Source organism: Phycodurus eques, chromosome 15, assembly GCF_024500275.1.
Source record: "Phycodurus eques isolate BA_2022a chromosome 15, UOR_Pequ_1.1, whole genome shotgun sequence".
Lineage (NCBI taxonomy): Eukaryota > Metazoa > Chordata > Actinopteri > Syngnathiformes > Syngnathidae > Phycodurus > Phycodurus eques.
The window spans coordinates 21,119,745-21,136,826 of NC_084539.1; the positions used below are offsets into that span (position 1 = coordinate 21,119,745).

The following is a 17,082-nucleotide window of genomic DNA, read 5'->3' on the forward strand; positions in this document are numbered from 1 at the left end:
TGTGCGTGGAGTTCTGAACAAACAAGGCAGGGTCACGTCGTCGTTCTTCTCGAGCCCACGCAAGGTCTCGCCGGGCTTTTGATAGCCCACGAGCATTATGCAACGACAACGCAGAAAGAAGATCGTACTGACCACAGGGCCGGGCAGGCCTCGTTCGCCGGGGAAGCCTCGCGGGCCGGGTGGGCCGTCCTTTCCGGCTGGGCCAGAGGGTCCTGGGTCGCCCTGCGGGGGTAGGGGGGAGACAATACCATGAGGCCCTCAAGCGAAGCCCCCAACACTCTGGCAATCTTAGCCGCCTTTTTTAGGCAAAGTACGAGCCGTTCTTCAATCCGGCCCACCGGGAATTTACAGTACATCAAGAGTCCACTTTTGTGTTCCTAATAATGCATTACACTTATGTATTTATTCATTTTTTAAATTCATGTATCTAACTAAATACTTGATTACCATTTTATAAATACATTTTTAATTCAAAAAATTACTTGCTTTGTTGTAAATATATATATATTTTTTTACTCCATACTTGAGTCTTTTATATTTTTACATTTGATTAAATAATTGGCTTTGTAGTTTTTTCACTAAGTCAAATGTTTGGTTTATGCATGCATTTTAAAAATTAAATCATTTGTTTGTGGGTGTAATTATATTTAGCACATTGCTATTTTTAATGGTTATTACGCAGTGAGGTGAACAATATGTCGGCTACGACCATTTTTGCGATCCGATTACAGGATAATATGCCGCGTCGACGTGCGATTTTTGGCCTGTTTGAGGATTCACCTTAGCGCCTTCCTTCCCAGCAGCTCCGGGGAGACCCTGCTCACCGGGTGGACCTGGGGGTCCTGGGTGGCCACGATCTCCCATTTGTCCAGTCTCGCCGGTTGGTCCCTGCAAAATCACAGTCACAAGAAATGGTTGACTCCTTATTACATTTTAATGACAACTAATAGCATCAAAATATGAAATAATCCGTTTTATAATGGCCCTGGAACAGATTATTTCGATTTCTCTGTTGTCATGGAGGAAAACTGTTTCAAAATCCCAACAGATGGGATTCATTTCAACTTGGAGGGTTAAAGAGCACGCACTCACCTGGGGTCCGACCACGCCTGGAGGACCGGGAGGGCCGGTCTTTCCTTGGAATCCCTGCGTGTTGCATAAGAAGGCAAAGTGTCATAAAAGAAGTTGTCGTATGACTCGTCTGACCAAGTGAAAAAAGGATAGACGACGGATTTTATAGACGACCACTCACAGTCTCTCCTCTCTGTCCGGGGTGTCCGGGAAGTCCGTCTTTCCCGGCAGGCCCCTGAGGAACCGCACAAAGACAAACATTATGTGTGGAAAATGTGGAAAAAGTGTACTGTACTGTAATGTTCATTTTATTATGGGGAATTATGTGAAGAATTTTCCAGTTTTTCTTTAATGCAATAGATTTTTCCAAATATCGTTTTAATGTAAACACAATAAGAAAAGAAAGTTATATTTTTTAATACTTGTGCACATATACCGGTAATATTTATATTTTTCATTTTTTTAATTTTGATGGCATTTTCTTTACTTGGTCCTCAGAAGGCATTATGTTTACAATTTTACAGGACTTTTATTTTTTTCAAATTCAAATGATGGCTGTAATGTAAGCGAAAGCGAGTGAGTGAAAATAATATTTGTATATTTTCATAAAATTTGCAAATATTTATTTGAAAAAAATCCTCACTTTTCTCAATTATGTTTCTCGTGTGAATAATTATGTCACAAAAAAATCGAATATATGTATTTTAAATATAGCTGAAACGGAATGCGGAAAAAAGTGAAGGGGTAAATAGTTGTTCATGTGTAATTATATATGTATACGAAAATATTTTTGTTCACTTGTCAATGGAGCGGCATTATCTGTGGAATTTTATTTTTACATTTTTTAAAAATTCTATTCCATTTCAAAATACTGTTGCAACATAAGATGTGGAAGCAGTGAAGGGGTGTTTAGTTGTGCACTTTTACAGAGTTAGGTTTTGACGTTTGTTAAATTTTCACACATTTCAAAAAAGGTTTTTACTTGGTAATCAGAGGCATCGTGTGTGCGTGTGTATAGAAGTTTAGAGGGACTTTTAAAATATTGACTCAATTTTCCAAATACGGCTTTAACAGCATAAAAATGGTGGGCACTTGTTTACATTTTATAGTTGTTGCTTTTTATGTTATGAAATGTCAACAACAAAAACAACTTGTCTACTGATGGGGCATATTGCGAAGAATTGAAAGGGAATTTTTATCCAATTTGGAATACAGCTGGAACGGAACAAAATGTGGAAAACGTGACGGGGGTGAAAACGTACAGGTGGGCCCTTCGGTCCTGGGAATCCGGTTGGTCCCTGAGGTCCCGGCAGACCCTGACACACGAACATCAGTGTTTATTAATCAAATTCATTCAATTATTAATTTAAGAGCTTGGAGGTCACCTACCCTCTCGCCGAGAGGTCCTGGTGGTCCGTCTGTCCCTGAGGTGCCCTGCAGAAAGGAAGAGACCGTGGGTTGAATTTCCCACCATTATGAGTGAAATAAAATGACTATAATGAGTATAATAAAAGATGTCCATTCAAGCGTAGATTTGACATTTTAAAGTGAAAGTTTCACGCACTTTTGGACCAGCTTTTCCAGTGGGTCCTCTTGGTCCTCTCTCACCTCGAGGGCCCTGCGGACAACGAGGAAGGGTTACATACCATGCGTGGCAAGACCGTCAGAGTTTGAGTCGTCCGAGGTGGCAAGATGGCCATCTGTCAGCGTCACGACACTCACTGTCGGTCCTCGCTGGCCACGCGGTCCCGGCTTTCCCGCCGTTCCCTGCGGGCCCAAAAGGAAGATTCGTCATTCTTTCTCATTCGGATAACGGAATTATTTCCTGAGAAATTTACGACAATGAAATAGCAAAATAACACGGATAATGTATACTTAATGTTACTTGCTACGCTACGTTACGTTATGGGTTACACAAGAGTCGCACATACCCGAGTTCCTTTCTCTCCATTAGCACCAGGGAAGCCTTGGAAGCCTTGCGATCCCTGTGTGGAAAAGCAAGAAACGTGTGTTCTCACTCACTATGATACAAAAATGTAGAGAAAATAGCGCGATTTTGTTTCATGTCCATAGATATTTTAAATGCACTGATGACCCTGAGGCAAATTTTGCCAAATAGAAACAGAAAGAAGGTCATTCCCAGGCACAATAACTTTTAACGATTTATTTTATGGTTTCTCTTATTTATTTATTTATTTATTTATTTTTATTTTTTTATTGCATCTTGAATGTAAAATCAGAAAGGGCAGAAATCTTACACCACCATTAGATTAGCACTGCCATTCTGACCAGATAAAACTAGAATGTACCTTTGCCAAGGCCGGACTATGAGCAAAAAAATGTCGATTGTCGCATGTGCGATAGTTGGCAAACAACTTCCTGGTTCATGGAGGATGGCTGGTACCATTTTGATTCGGGGTGGGGGTGGTTGGACACTTCCATTGATGCCATTGTGACTCAATGCCTTATCCAGATCCCCACCAAAATGTCATGGCTTCTTCTTTTTATGACAAGTCATATGCTTTCTCAAAATTTACTGTTTTAGTTGAATACAAAGTTAGCGAAAAGACTGACACAGTGGATTTTTGTCTTCAAAGTGAAGAACTACGAATTTGGGTTACCTTTGGTCCTTGTCTTCCTGGGTATCCGGGCAAGCCGGGCACTCCGAGTTTACCCTGTGACAAGATATACACATCTGAGTGAAGATGTAGACTGCTACGCTAGCTACATGACCGTGACCAATTCTTACCTTCTCACCAGATGGGCCGAGGGGACCGGAGTCTCCGGGGAGACCCGAGCGACCCTTGGGCCCCTCGGGACCGTCTTCTCCTCTGGGTCCCGCCGGTCCAAACTCGCCCTAAGTGGTGAGGACATGAATAAGCATGAATGCGACAAATGTTACCATTGGTGCTAAGGGAAATAAGGTAAAAAATTGTAACATATTTTTGGGGCAGCTTTTAAGTTGGATTTTGCCTCGAATCTTTCATATTGATTGGCTTGTTATCTCGAGGAACTGAAGGAAACTCTCCAGGGTTTTGAGGGGTTAGAAGTGCTATTGATTTCTTTGTAGTAAGGTTGGGTAGACTACAAGGCCTGTTTGAGGATTCACTCAAGGACTACGACTCACAGTTAAAGGCAAAGGATTCAACGTAAAAGACCACAACTCAACAAAATAAGCTACGAACCACAAGTAAAGGTGAGAAGCCAAGGTTATGACTCAAGGTTAAAGGCTACGACTTAACATAATACCTACGACCCAAGGTTACAACTGAAGGTTTAAGACTGTGAATCAAAGTTAAAGGCTGCGACGCCTTGTGAAAGACCGCGACTCAACTTAAAGGCTATGGGCTCTAGTTTCGTGACTCACACAAAGGTGGGCTAGACCCGGTTTTGGTAATTTTGTGGACCGGCGTACCGGCAGCACATTTAGAAGCGGGACGTCTGCGCTGCTGTGGGTGTCATCACAGCAGACTGCAATTCTGTCCAATCGAAGCGGCTCCTCTCATTTCCTTTAAAAGCGACGCAATAGTCTCACGCGGAGACGTCTCCTCATGTGGAAGAGGACGCAATGATCCATGTGTGACTGGAGCATTAAACGTTAGCGGGTACCCTTATTAAATACAGAATGAGCTGGTGAAAACTGCTGGCGACTTAAATATTTCCGCAGACCTCACTTATCGATATCCCCTCCAACGATCGTTCGATTCAAGGCTACGAGTCGTCATAATAGACTACAACTCAAGGTTATGACTCAAGGTCAACGCCTACTGCTACGACTGACGGTTAAAAGGCCAGGACTCAAGCTTATGAGTCACAGTTCAAAGCTACGAATCAAGTTTAAAGCCTACAACTCAAGGATAAAGGGTACGACTCAAAGTTAAAGGCTCTCACTCAACGTGAAAGGCTATGACTCAAGGTTAAAAGCTACAACTCAAGGTTAGGACTCAAGGTTGAAGGCGACAAGTCAAGTCAAAGGACCCAAGGTTAGATCCAACGACAGACAGTTAAAGGCTACGACTCAATGTAAAAGACTTCGACTCAAAGTGAAAGGTTACGAGTCGAGTTTACAACTCAAGTTTGAAGGCTATGACTCTAGGTTATGGCTCAATGTTAAAGCCTACCAATGACACTTAAAGGCGACGACACAATGAAAAAGGCTATGACTCGTGGTGACAAATGGCGGTTAAGGGACAGGACTCAAGGTTATGAGTTACTGCTAAAAGCTACGGCTCAAAACTAAAAGTTAAAGTTGCGCAGATGACAGCTGGAAAGTGGCCGGTGCCTGGCCACCGTAACGGTGCCTTATGTTTGCTCATTACCCACAATCCCCAGCAGGTCCAGCGTACCGGAGCGCTACTTTTGGCTGTCAAACAAGAAAACAAACTAGGAAGACTTACCCTGTCACCCTTGATACCCATGTCTCCCTTGAAGCCCAGGAAGCCGTCTTCACCCTGGCAACAAGAGCGAGGCTCAATTTAAATGGAAATTCGTCAAATGACACTCGGGGAAGACCGACGACGCAGCATGAATAATCATCTACATGTTACTAACTCTTCTCCTTCTCTTACCTTCTCTCCTTTGGTTCCTTTCAGGCCGCGAATGCCGTCTGCTCCCTAAGACGCAATAACATACAAAGGTAAGCTACAAAGTGCAAAAGTTTGCATGTAGAAAAGTGCGACTTTATTGTCGGAACTTGACGATCGACTTATATTGTTTTCTCGAAATAAAATCTCACTTTATTTCTGCGAAAAAAATACAAATAAAATATTCACGAAATGTTACTGAATTTTCTCCTTTAAAATAAAAAGCCATTCTAGTTTTGCAACGTTACCCATTTTCTCTCTTGAAAAAACATTAACATATTTTTAAAAAAAAAAGACATTTTATTCTCACAATATTCTGAATCTTTTCAAGAAAAAAGTGACTTCATTCTCGTGAATTAAATCTTTTTACTTGAAAGAAAAATCCTCATTCTTTGAAAATGTTAACTTTTTAATCGAAATATCTTGACTTTATTCTTGTGAAATTGAGGTATTTTTATGAATGTGAATTTATTCTCAAAGAAAATAACTTTTTTTAAAAAAAATAACTTTATTTTTGTTTTTCTCCCGCTAAAAATTACCTACCCATTTACAAACATTTGAAAAATGAGACATCATTTTGCTCAAACAACTCACATTTTTCCCCTCCTAATATTATGTTTTCCCACAAAAAATCCACTTCATTCTTGTAAAAGTCCGACTTTATTTCCAAATAAAAAGTATTTATTTTTTGTGAATTACAACTTTCTGCCAAAAGAACATCTGACTTAAGTCTCATTAATACAAAAATACTTTTTTACTTGAAAAATCCCACCTATGTCCTTGTAATATGGCCTTTTCTTACTTAATATTCTTCTTCATTCTTGTTCCTGTCCAACTTTCTTCTCCAAACAATGATACTTTATTCTCACGAATCATAACCATTTGCTAAAAAACAAAAAACAGCCCCCCCCGCCCTCCCCCCCTAATTAAAATTGCAATTTATTTCATTGTAATTTTACCATTGTCTTTTCAGCGTCAGTCTTATATCTCTTTTGTAGATACTACTTTTGTATTATTTTAATACTTACAGTGACTATCGCGAATAGTGGTTTTGTCCCGTTGTCAGCTCTTGGTGGTCCGGCAACTCACCTTCACGCCTCGTGGGCCGGGATAACCGATGGGTCCTTGAGGGCCGGCGGGTCCCTGGAGACAACAGGAAGGTCAATACTTGCAACAAACACACAAACGTGCAACAGTGGAGTCATAAGTAAGTTACCAAGTGTCCCTTGTCTCCATGAGGTCCTTCTTTTCCAGGGTGACCCTACGAATCGTAGCAGTAAAATAACATCATCTCATCTGCGTGTGAGGACAATCATGAAGACTTATTATGATGGCCAAAGATCATCGTAAAGATTTATTGTTATATTATAAAAGTGGAAGTAGTAGAACTATTGGAGGGCAAAACACAGGAAAGTTCATTCGTCAGTGAGGACTTTCTTCTCAATTATTCTTACGGACTGTACGACTGGACTTCACGCACACACACACATATACATATACTGTATATCTATTTATTACCTACACACACACACACAAACACACATTCCTCATTTTGGCCGAGGGAGAGGAGAGATTGGTAGGAAATGGAGAGCTGATGGCTTTCCAGTGTTGCCACTTTGGGAAGGAAATGGATCCGAGATGAGGTGCAGGCGGGCGCCAGTAAACAAATGGAAGTGCAGAAAGAAAAAAAAAAAAAAAAGGAAGTTAAGGAAGTGGAAAGAGCTATTGGTACTCTCAAGGCTAAAGAAGGATAAGGGGAGGCATTGCAGCCAAGGTATTGATTGATGTAACGTTTTTTTTTTATATATAGCTACAATATTGACAATAAGATGCTCGGGACATAATACCAAAACGATTTAAAAAAAAAAAAAGTAATGGAAAAAAAGTATAAGGGCCACGCTTGTTTCTTCAGTTTTGTTTTTTTTTTGTTCATTTTAATACCCTAAAAGTACATTTGTTTGGGAAAATGTACTGATAACAACAAAGAGAGCCCATTATAGTTGAATTTAAGAGTTTATATCGAGCCATTTTTCCATAGTTATCTCACTTGGGATATAATAAGCCTTAAGCAAGTCAAATAGGACAAAATATGATGGAATCAGCTACATTTTTATCACGTTGATTGTATTCTTCACGCAATACAGTATCCGTTTAGTGGTACCAGGGATGCAAATGAACAAGAAGTTGAAGAAACAAGGGTGGTCTAACCATTTATTCCATGACTGTATAAGGACTGGATGGCATCACTGTATGAACGTACACAATCCAAATGCATTGTGGGACGTGTAGTTGCAGGCCACTCTCTCAGCCAGCATTGCAAATTGTCAGTTGAATAAATACAAACAAACAAAAAATACCAAAAATTGATAGATTCTCAAACATTTCTTTGAGAACATGGTAAAACGGGTTACTCACTGGTGGTCCGTCAGCTCCTGGCATTCCTGGCAAGCCGGGTTTGCCGGTTGGACCCTGCAAGTACAAAAAAATAGGAAAATATAAAAGTCACACTCCAAGAAATGGTGGAAATAAATCTCCATGCGTCAGACGAAACCAGCTGCATTATTATTTAATGGTTGACTAATTAAAAAGTGGATGGGAGACATGTTTCAGTTGTGCCTCAGAGGGATGGCGTGCTCATGACTTAGCATTAGCATTTGCATTAGCATCCCATTAAGTCGGATTGCAGAGGTGGCAGATTTATGCCTCAAACATAGTTAAGTCCCGCAAAAACTGAGCCGTCACCTTATCTCCGGGAGCTCCAATGGCACCTTGAGGCCCGCCAAGTCCCTGCAGGGAGGTCAAATGTTATTTTTAAGTTTTTTAATCATGGATTTGCTCGGAAAGCATCTGCTCACCTGAGCACCAGGGTTGCCTTGCTGACCAGGAGGTCCTGGTTCTCCTTGAGGTCCCTTTGGGTGCGGGGTGCGAAAAACATAAGCCATCATTTCCAGGCAACACTTTTACTACTTCTGTAAATCCCTCAAAAGTTGCGCAGGTTCAAATAAGATGACCATAAATCGCTTAAAAGTTGCACAGACTAAAGTAAAACAACCATTAATCCTTCAAAAATGTATCCTTCAAAAATTAACAATGAGACGTCCGTAAACCACAATCATGTTACACAAATCAAAAGAAATTACTGTAAATCCCTCAAAAATTGTGCAGGTTAATGTAAGACTGTCATAAATCACTCCAAAGTTGCTCTGTTTGTCGTCACTTACGATGTTGCCCTTGGGTCCAGAGTGGCCGTCCGCTCCGGTGACGCCCTGCGGGATGCCACATGAAATTGGATTTAGCGCTTATTACTGCATCAACCATCAAGATCCAGAAATATAAGCGACCGCAGTCACTGTAAAAAGTGAGTGGTGGTGGGGATGTGGGACTTACAGGAGGTCCCTGAGGTCCCTGAGGTCCTTTAGGTCCCAGTAAACCACGGGGTCCCTGGGATAAGGGAAGAAGAACCAGATCAGGAACACCTTCACAACAGCCACAATTAATAATAATCCACAAAAAAGTTTTAGTTTTGGAAAATCATACTGTACTGTATAAAGACATTAACTGCAAAAAGGTAACAGCGATTTCTTCTTCTAATCATCACGACAGCTTTTTAGATCCAATTTGAGATCATTATGGACACTATCATAATGTGTTCCAGTCAACTAAATCGAATAATAAACAAACAATAATGAACAGAGTCATCCATACAATTAACAGGTATACAAAATAATAATAATAAAAAGAGCTGATCAATGAAATGTCGCAGTTTTACTGGTCTGTCCCACAGTTTGTGGGCCCTACACTAAAATGAGTTGGATACTAGTCGACACCATCTCATTTTCATTTTCCAGTCGCTCTGCCTTTGCAGGACATCAATCCAGTGTAGCACACCCTGGTGGGCAAAATACAGCATAACAGCAGCTCTAATGGTTTTAAAGGTAATCTCAAGACGTTAACGCAGATTGAAATGAGAAATGGTCGTAAATTCCCCAAAAGTTACAAGGCTGAAAATGAGGCGATCGTAAATCAGAAGGTTTAAATGAGACGACCGTGAATCCTCCCAAAATTGCGAGGCATAAAATTAGACAACCACGAATCCCACAAAAATTGTACGGGTTAAAATACGACTGCTCCTTAAATCCCCTCTCAAATTGCCCCGGCGACTGTAAATCCCACAAAGGTTCCGCGGATTAAAATGACACTACTGTGAATCCCCCACAAGTCACAAGCCTTAAAATAAGAATACCATAAAGCTCACAAAAGTTGCACAGGTGATAATATAACTATCCTAATTCCCCTTTATTTAGCTTAAAACCCCCCAAATTGCTCAGGCTACCGTAAATCCCTCAAAGTTTGTGCAGTTTCAATGAAGACTACCATAAAAGCCCTAAAAGTTGTGAGAGTTGAAATAAGATTACTATTAATACTTCAAAAGTTACACAATTTGCAAGTCTTAAAATAAGACTACTGTAAATCCCCCGAAAATTGCGCAGGTTAAAGTAAGACTACCCTAATTTGCCCCAACCCAATGACCTTAAATCCCTCCCAAAATTGCTCAGGGTAAAATATGAGACTACCATAAATCTCGTCAAAGACTTGTAACGTAGATGTGCTCTTTTCCAAAAATGGGAACACTCACCGGTTCCCCGGGAAGACCCCTTGGTCCGATCTCTCCGTCCTCTCCCTGGGAGCCAAAAAAAGAATCGGGATCACAAGGTGGAAAAAAATAAATAAAAAGTGTGATCGGATCTTACCCTCTCTCCATCCTCGCCGGGAGCACCAGGCGGTCCGTGGGGTCCCGCTTCACCCTGGAATCACGCGCATTGGTGTTAGGAAAAGGGCAATGCTAACGAGGGAAAACAATTAGTCACTCACTCTGTGTCCTTTTTCGCCAGGAAGTCCGGCCAGACCGTCGAAGCCGCGATCTCCCTGGGGAAAAAAGACAAAACAAAACAAAAAAAACATCGCAGCAATCTGGGGGTTTTGCCAATGTCGCAGTTCATCCGAAGTCCGAACGTTGGTCCACGTACCTTAGGTCCAGATTGGCCCGGCATTCCCCTGGCGCCATCAGCTCCGGCGCGACCCTGCGAAAGTCACAATTTGTATTCATATTGTGATATTGGATTTGTTTTTGCCCGATGTATGGTACGGTCCTTCTTCACTTGGCACCACACGTACCCTTCTGCCGGACTTTCCAGGAGGCCCAGATGATCCCAATGGTCCCCGTGGACCCTGCAAGAAAAGTCCCAATTTAGCCAAAATTCTGAGGAAAATACATTTATTTTCAAATAAAATCTAATTCATTAAACTTACATTTAAACATTCAATTAAATACAATATTATAATATTATTATAATATCACAAAAATAAAACAAAGTCGAATCAAATGAAAAAAATGAAATAGAATTCAATTTAAAATACTAAGGCTGCAACTAACAATTTTAATAATCAACTCATCTGTTGATTATTTTTTCAATTAATTGATGAATCGGATTAAATAATTTTTTTAAAATGTCCATCTCTTTTTTTAAAAATCAGGGCATTATTTCAAATTGACAGTGCAGAAAATGCACAAACATAAATCGATTATGATTCAGTTACTAGTTTGGGTCGTGACATTTCAGAAAATAAGCAAAAATGTTTATTGTTTTTATAATTTAAATAATTGTTTTCCAAAGTAAAAGGTGTCAGCAAATGTCTTATTTTGATGAAATAAAAAGAAAAAATCACTGTTTTGTTTTTATAATATAAATATAAATAATTACCTCTCTTATCATTATAATAAATTAAGATATTATTATAATATCCTAAGATTATTCATTCATTCATTTATCATTCATCTTCCATTCCACTTATCCTCACTAGGGTAATGTATATTATTAAAAAATATTATAATAATTATTCAGATTTACGATTTGGAGAATTTAAAGTTAAACAAGTTCTCAAAATAATTAATCTATTATCAAGAATTGTTATTGATTAGTTTAATTGATTAGTTGTCTATATATAAATATAGATATCAAATTAAATATACTATGATAACCTAAACTGAAATAAATAATAGTATTATAAAAATATAGATATAAACATATAAAATATGTATTAACAAATAATATATTAAAGAATATAAAACTACAGTGTAATAAAATATGTAGAAATACAAAATTCTATAGTATAATAAAATAAAAGATACTAGTATCTAAAATCAAATATATAATTTTCAAAATTAAACAATATACTGAAATACAAATTAATTCACACATTAAAATATGTAAAACATGAAATAAAATGTAAAAGAAAACTCATAATAAACTAAAAAAGATTTTAGTTTAAGCTGAATAAAAATCAGTGCTGACCTTATTTTTACAGTTGTTTGACAATTACAAAAATGTTAAAATGTTACTTTTGAATAAAACTGGCTGCAGCAGCTTTATAGTGGCGACAGCCTTATTTGTATTGCTCTTATTTGCAAAGGGGAAACAAATGTGTTAAGGCAAATATCTCGTCTTTTGGTAAGATCGAATATGAACTCTTCACCTGAGGACCCGCCTCTCCGGACTCTCCCTTCAGTCCCGCGATACCAGGAGGACCCTAAAAACAACAACACTGATGAATGACGTCGTCGTCGTCATCATCTCATCGGTCACGTGACTTCAGGCGACTTCCTCCTCGTACGCACCAACGGGCCGGTCCTGCCGGTCAGACCCATCGGACCGGTCGATCCGCGCATCGCCAGCTGGACACGGGAAAGACGTAAGTTACCATGAGAAGACGAGTATGCGGTACTGCGTCAGACCACGTGGCGGGGGGGCCGACTCTCACCCGGGCCTGCTGCATGATGGCCTGCATCTGGGCCTCCTGAGCTGACACGGCGGGGCCCTTCTGCCCGGAGTCTCCACCGGCGCTGAATCGGAACTGCGACGGGGAAGAGCCAAAGGTGCAGCTTCACCAAATATGTCAGACAACGCCCGCAGTTTGATTTACAAGCCAGGTTTTTTTTTTTTCCTCCTGCATCACAGTTCTGAGGTTCGAGTTCGAATCCCTGCTTTTCTCCGGATAGTCAATCCGACGTTCTCCCACATTGCGAAACCATGCGTGTCGAATTCATTGGCCGTACCTCTCGGTGTGAATGTGAATATTTATTCGTGTACGTGTGCCCTGTGGTCGGCTGTCGACCAGTCCAGGCGGAGCCCCACTTCTCTCGCCAAAAGTCATCTCAGGTGAAATGAATTACTCAATTACTCCGCCTTCCTTTCCATATTCCCAAATGATGCATGTTAGGTTATTTGGAGACTGTAAATTGTCCATAGGTGTGAATATGAGTGTGAATGAATGCCCTGTGCAGGTAAATGGAAGAATCTTTTCTAAAACACCACCAGCAGCACCTCAGGCCGTTTCCACAAATGGAACACCTGCCACCTGGTGGCCAGAAGGCAGCATTGCACCATGGAGGAATATTCCATTCCACTCCCTTTCACAACTGGTCATCAAAGGCCCGATTGTCGGATGTCTCTAAAAGATGATCCTGAGTGATTATACTGTTGTGTCGGTTATATTAAGTAAAGTAAAATGAGATATAATAAGAATACCTGAGTACCTTCAAGTTTGTTTTCTTTGCAATCCCTTACCGTTACCCCTTCAAATTCACCACTGACCGCCTCATGATAATCACATTTATATTTTACTGCCTGGATGCCACTGCGATGATTCATATTTTAATATTTCCAAACTATTCATCCGCTCATTTTCACACAAATTAACAGAATATTCCATAACTTTATTAAGGGTTTGCTAATCGATTTCGGGGAACCTCGTGGTTTGGAAACCGTAGTCCAAGATGACACACAAAATTGCAGCAAATCGTTTATCGATTGCCTCGCTACGGTGTTTTTAATGTATTTTTAAAAAATATGTATATATCAAGAGGGAAACTACAGACAGCTGAATGCAATGGTGACTCAGTCTCTGTCTCTCTCTCTCTCTCTCTCTCTCTCTCTCACCACCATTCCGGCATTTTTTCAGATGTCATGTGGCTTTCATTTGCTGGTTGGCAATGGGCTACGCCTGTACATATGTGATGTGTTTTATTCTCAAAATTACAAATGCAAATTAACTCAATGTGCTCAATTTTTATTTTTTTAGAGGGAATCATTTTTCCATCAGAATGACAGATTTCCCGTCCAGACGCCGCTTGCGAAAAAAAATGCAAATTTGCATCTGGGAAACTCATCAGAGACCGGTGAGGAGCGGGAAAATGTGACAGCTTCTGGGTCATTTTGACCCGATTCAACATTTTATGAATCATTTTTTTCCCCACATTTTTGCTCATTTTACATGAACAACTACTAGATAAATGCAAAATTAACATGATGCAATGTCCAGTTCACATCCCTGTTCTTTTGGGTCATTTTGACCCGATTCCACAAGTGCAACATATTGAAAGTAATGATTGACGATTTATCCTAATTCAAATGGTTAATGTAAAGTTACCATGGCGATATATTCAACGTCACATCTGTACACATCGCTGTTCTTCCGGGTCATTCTGACCTGATTCAAAGTCACTACATGAATGAGCTAGGTGTTTTTTTTATTTTTTATTTTTCCTTTTTTCTTCCTTGCTTCACATTTTTAGTAATCTAATGAGCAGCTGTGTGAGCAACACTGTGATTATCAAATGTCCTGTATGCATCTTCTGGGTGATTTTGCTCAATTCAATCATTTACCTCAGTGATTTTAATGTCGACTTAACTGGGTAAACATAAAATTCGCACGACGATGATGATGTATTTGCAATCCTGTACACATCGCTTTTCATTTGGGTCATTTTGACCCGATTCAACGCCTTCAATTGCGAAATGAATGTTTGACATATTTTTCGATCACGTTTTTCTTAATTTATCTGGTACACATATCGTCAACATGATGATATATTCAATATCCCGGTACATTTCGTCATTATTCTGGGTCATTTGGACCCGATTCAATCATGTCATTCATTGACATTATTTAATTTTACACTTATGTATATTATTTGTTCAGTCATTTTGTGTCATTTTAACCCTAGGCTGTTATAACTCTATAACACATACAGGTATAAGACATATAATTTTGGCTATATGAATAAGTGACAAACATACCTGAAGTAACAGACACATTTACATAAATTAACTTCTATTTAAAGTCAATTTCAAGTTTGGACTGAGGCCTTGGATGATGTCGTTACAACAAACGCCACAAGAGGCTGCTAAAGCACAGATCGAATTATTTTTTTTGTAACCTTCAAAACAAAACAACAGGAAATTTTACTTTCCAAAAGAGTCACTCTAGTACAATTCTAACATGAAGTCTGAAGTTGAAAGCAATTAATCACACTTGAAATGTATGAATGAGTGAATGTCCCAATACAAGACTGCATACGCTTATTCATTATGGCATTGTTGAGTTGTTTACTTACAGGCAGCATGAGGACAGTGCCAGGGGGCCCGGGGAGACCATCAGCACCAGGAAGACCAGGACGACCCGGAAGACCCTGTTAGGGGACGAAACAACAACGAGTGTACATACGCATGCACTTCACCAACAATCTCATCTCAGTTAAACAACACACTCCCTGTGCCGCAAACAACAAAAATCTAACTCTATGCTTGTTTTAAGGAATCTTGCCAAGTCAAATTTTCCTCATCCTATTGGCAGATAATTTTGCTGAATACAAGTAATTGTCATCATAGTAAGTAATACAGTAATAAATTCCACATTGTCATTGCTTTGTTTTCTTCATTTTTTAAGCCCAGTTTTTTTCAGTGTAATTTTCATCTTCTGTATGCTGATAATTTTTTATGAATTATGTAATATATTCTTTCCCCCCCTTGTTTTTAAGACCCGTTTTGGCAGTGTAACTAGATACTATTTATTTTTAGACAGCTAGCAAGCTAGACAGCTAGCAAGCTAGAGAGATAGCTAGCTAGCCAGCTAGATAGATAGATGATAGTTTTTTTTAAAGAAACCTTGCCAAGTCAAATTTTTCGTGTTCTATTGGCAAATGAATTCAATAAAGTAATATCATCCCATATCAGCCCAGTTTTTGCACTGTACTCACCCTATCGCCGGTTTCTCCAGCAATGCCCGGTGAGCCGGAGGCACCCGCGGGTCCAGGAAGACCCTAGTTTATAAGCACAAAATAAGATGACATTGGACTCTCACATGTATCTCATTAAGTTATTATTATTATTATTTGTTTTTTCATTTGAAAAGTGGTCACACATGTAGTGGGGAAAAGGAAGACGGGCCCTCCATCAGGGGGTGCTATTTATACTGTACGGCTATGACTTGAATTAGGACTGCCTCTTTAAGGGGGAAAAAAAGCCCAATAATGGACATCTGGGCAAGTCCGTATCTCATCTGGGAAAGCGACCGCTCCCTTTTTGAACGAGGACATCAAGGCATGTTTTCTGTGCGCAGCGCTAACCTAAACAGGCCGGGCTGAGGAGAGAACAGCAACTCGTGCCAACAGTCAGAAGGAACAAGACATGCGGAGGACAATGTTCAGGCTGCTTGACTTACCGCTGATCCCTCAGGCCCAGGCGGACCTTCCACCAGCATTCCCTGCAAGGCACCAAGCACATGAATCGTGAGGGTGGGTGGGTATGGGGGTGCGTCTTTTGAAAAATGTATTAAAACGACAAGGTCGAGCCTTAACGCGCATTCCTGGCCGTCATTCCGTCACTTGAGCGCGTGATTAATATGAGCAGGGGAAAAGCCCTACGGTGCAGCGCAATGCATGGCGCACCATATCGCGCACCGCCGCGGATGACTCATTTGAGAGGCGACGCGTACGTGCTCGCTCAAGCAAGCGCGTCGGGTCAACTCCAGGTTTGTGGTGGGAACATTATGGGTGTATTCGAACGAGAAATGCACAGTTGCGGCATGGGATTCCCTCTGGGAGCACCCTCAAGGGAGGGTGTGCAAACTTGAATGTGTAATGACGTCGTGGTCAGATCATTATTATATAGCGCAGTATGGGACAGGGTGCGCCAACTCTATTGGGAAAAGTCTGGGGAAACGACCGCTATTGATGATCACAGCACGATGGGGTCATCGGGTTGTTGTTGGGGGGGGGGGGGGGGTACGTTGGCGACCACAATTTAAAAGGGGTTTCGCCAGTTCTACCGTGACGAAGGAAAAAGTTAAGGGAAAATACTGTTGGAGATGACAATGTGAAGAGGGTGTGCCCACTCTTTCAGGATGTCGAAGGACAAACCTGGCGGGGGGGGAAAAAAGCCTCTCCTCCAGATTAGTGACGCACCAAAATGACAATTCCTCACCCAAACCAAAAATGAGGAACCCGGGGCCGAAAAGCGATACGCCGAAAGAAATTACTTTGCCAATTAGTAGTAAAATTGCTTTCATGGTCATGACCACAGAGCTGCCG

The 17,082-nt window shown here is 40.5% G+C and overlaps 1 protein-coding gene across 3 annotated transcripts in view; it reads right to left on the reverse strand.

Moving 5' to 3' along the window:
- The window catches only part of col5a1 (procollagen, type V, alpha 1), a 72,994-nt gene that overhangs the window by 16,499 nt on the left and 39,413 nt on the right, over positions 1-17,082 (reverse strand). For all 3 annotated transcript variants that reach the window (XM_061699293.1, XM_061699292.1, XM_061699290.1), the window contains exons 11-41: positions 16,215-16,256; positions 15,751-15,813; positions 15,109-15,183; positions 12,474-12,566; positions 12,331-12,387; positions 12,189-12,242; positions 10,830-10,883; positions 10,682-10,735; positions 10,527-10,580; positions 10,406-10,459; positions 10,291-10,335; positions 9,042-9,095; positions 8,876-8,920; positions 8,510-8,563; positions 8,397-8,441; positions 8,070-8,123; positions 6,871-6,915; positions 6,744-6,797; positions 5,640-5,684; positions 5,469-5,522; positions 3,821-3,928; positions 3,693-3,746; positions 3,003-3,056; positions 2,794-2,838; positions 2,636-2,689; positions 2,461-2,505; positions 2,334-2,387; positions 1,253-1,306; positions 1,093-1,146; positions 781-888; positions 133-222 (exon numbers count right to left, since the gene is read on the reverse strand). In XM_061699293.1, coding sequence (XP_061555277.1) covers positions 133-222; positions 781-888; positions 1,093-1,146; positions 1,253-1,306; positions 2,334-2,387; positions 2,461-2,505; positions 2,636-2,689; positions 2,794-2,838; positions 3,003-3,056; positions 3,693-3,746; positions 3,821-3,928; positions 5,469-5,522; positions 5,640-5,684; positions 6,744-6,797; positions 6,871-6,915; positions 8,070-8,123; positions 8,397-8,441; positions 8,510-8,563; positions 8,876-8,920; positions 9,042-9,095; positions 10,291-10,335; positions 10,406-10,459; positions 10,527-10,580; positions 10,682-10,735; positions 10,830-10,883; positions 12,189-12,242; positions 12,331-12,387; positions 12,474-12,566; positions 15,109-15,183; positions 15,751-15,813; positions 16,215-16,256 — 1,815 coding nt within the window. The remainder of the gene's footprint in view (positions 1-132; positions 223-780; positions 889-1,092; positions 1,147-1,252; positions 1,307-2,333; positions 2,388-2,460; positions 2,506-2,635; positions 2,690-2,793; positions 2,839-3,002; positions 3,057-3,692; positions 3,747-3,820; positions 3,929-5,468; positions 5,523-5,639; positions 5,685-6,743; positions 6,798-6,870; positions 6,916-8,069; positions 8,124-8,396; positions 8,442-8,509; positions 8,564-8,875; positions 8,921-9,041; positions 9,096-10,290; positions 10,336-10,405; positions 10,460-10,526; positions 10,581-10,681; positions 10,736-10,829; positions 10,884-12,188; positions 12,243-12,330; positions 12,388-12,473; positions 12,567-15,108; positions 15,184-15,750; positions 15,814-16,214; positions 16,257-17,082) is intronic.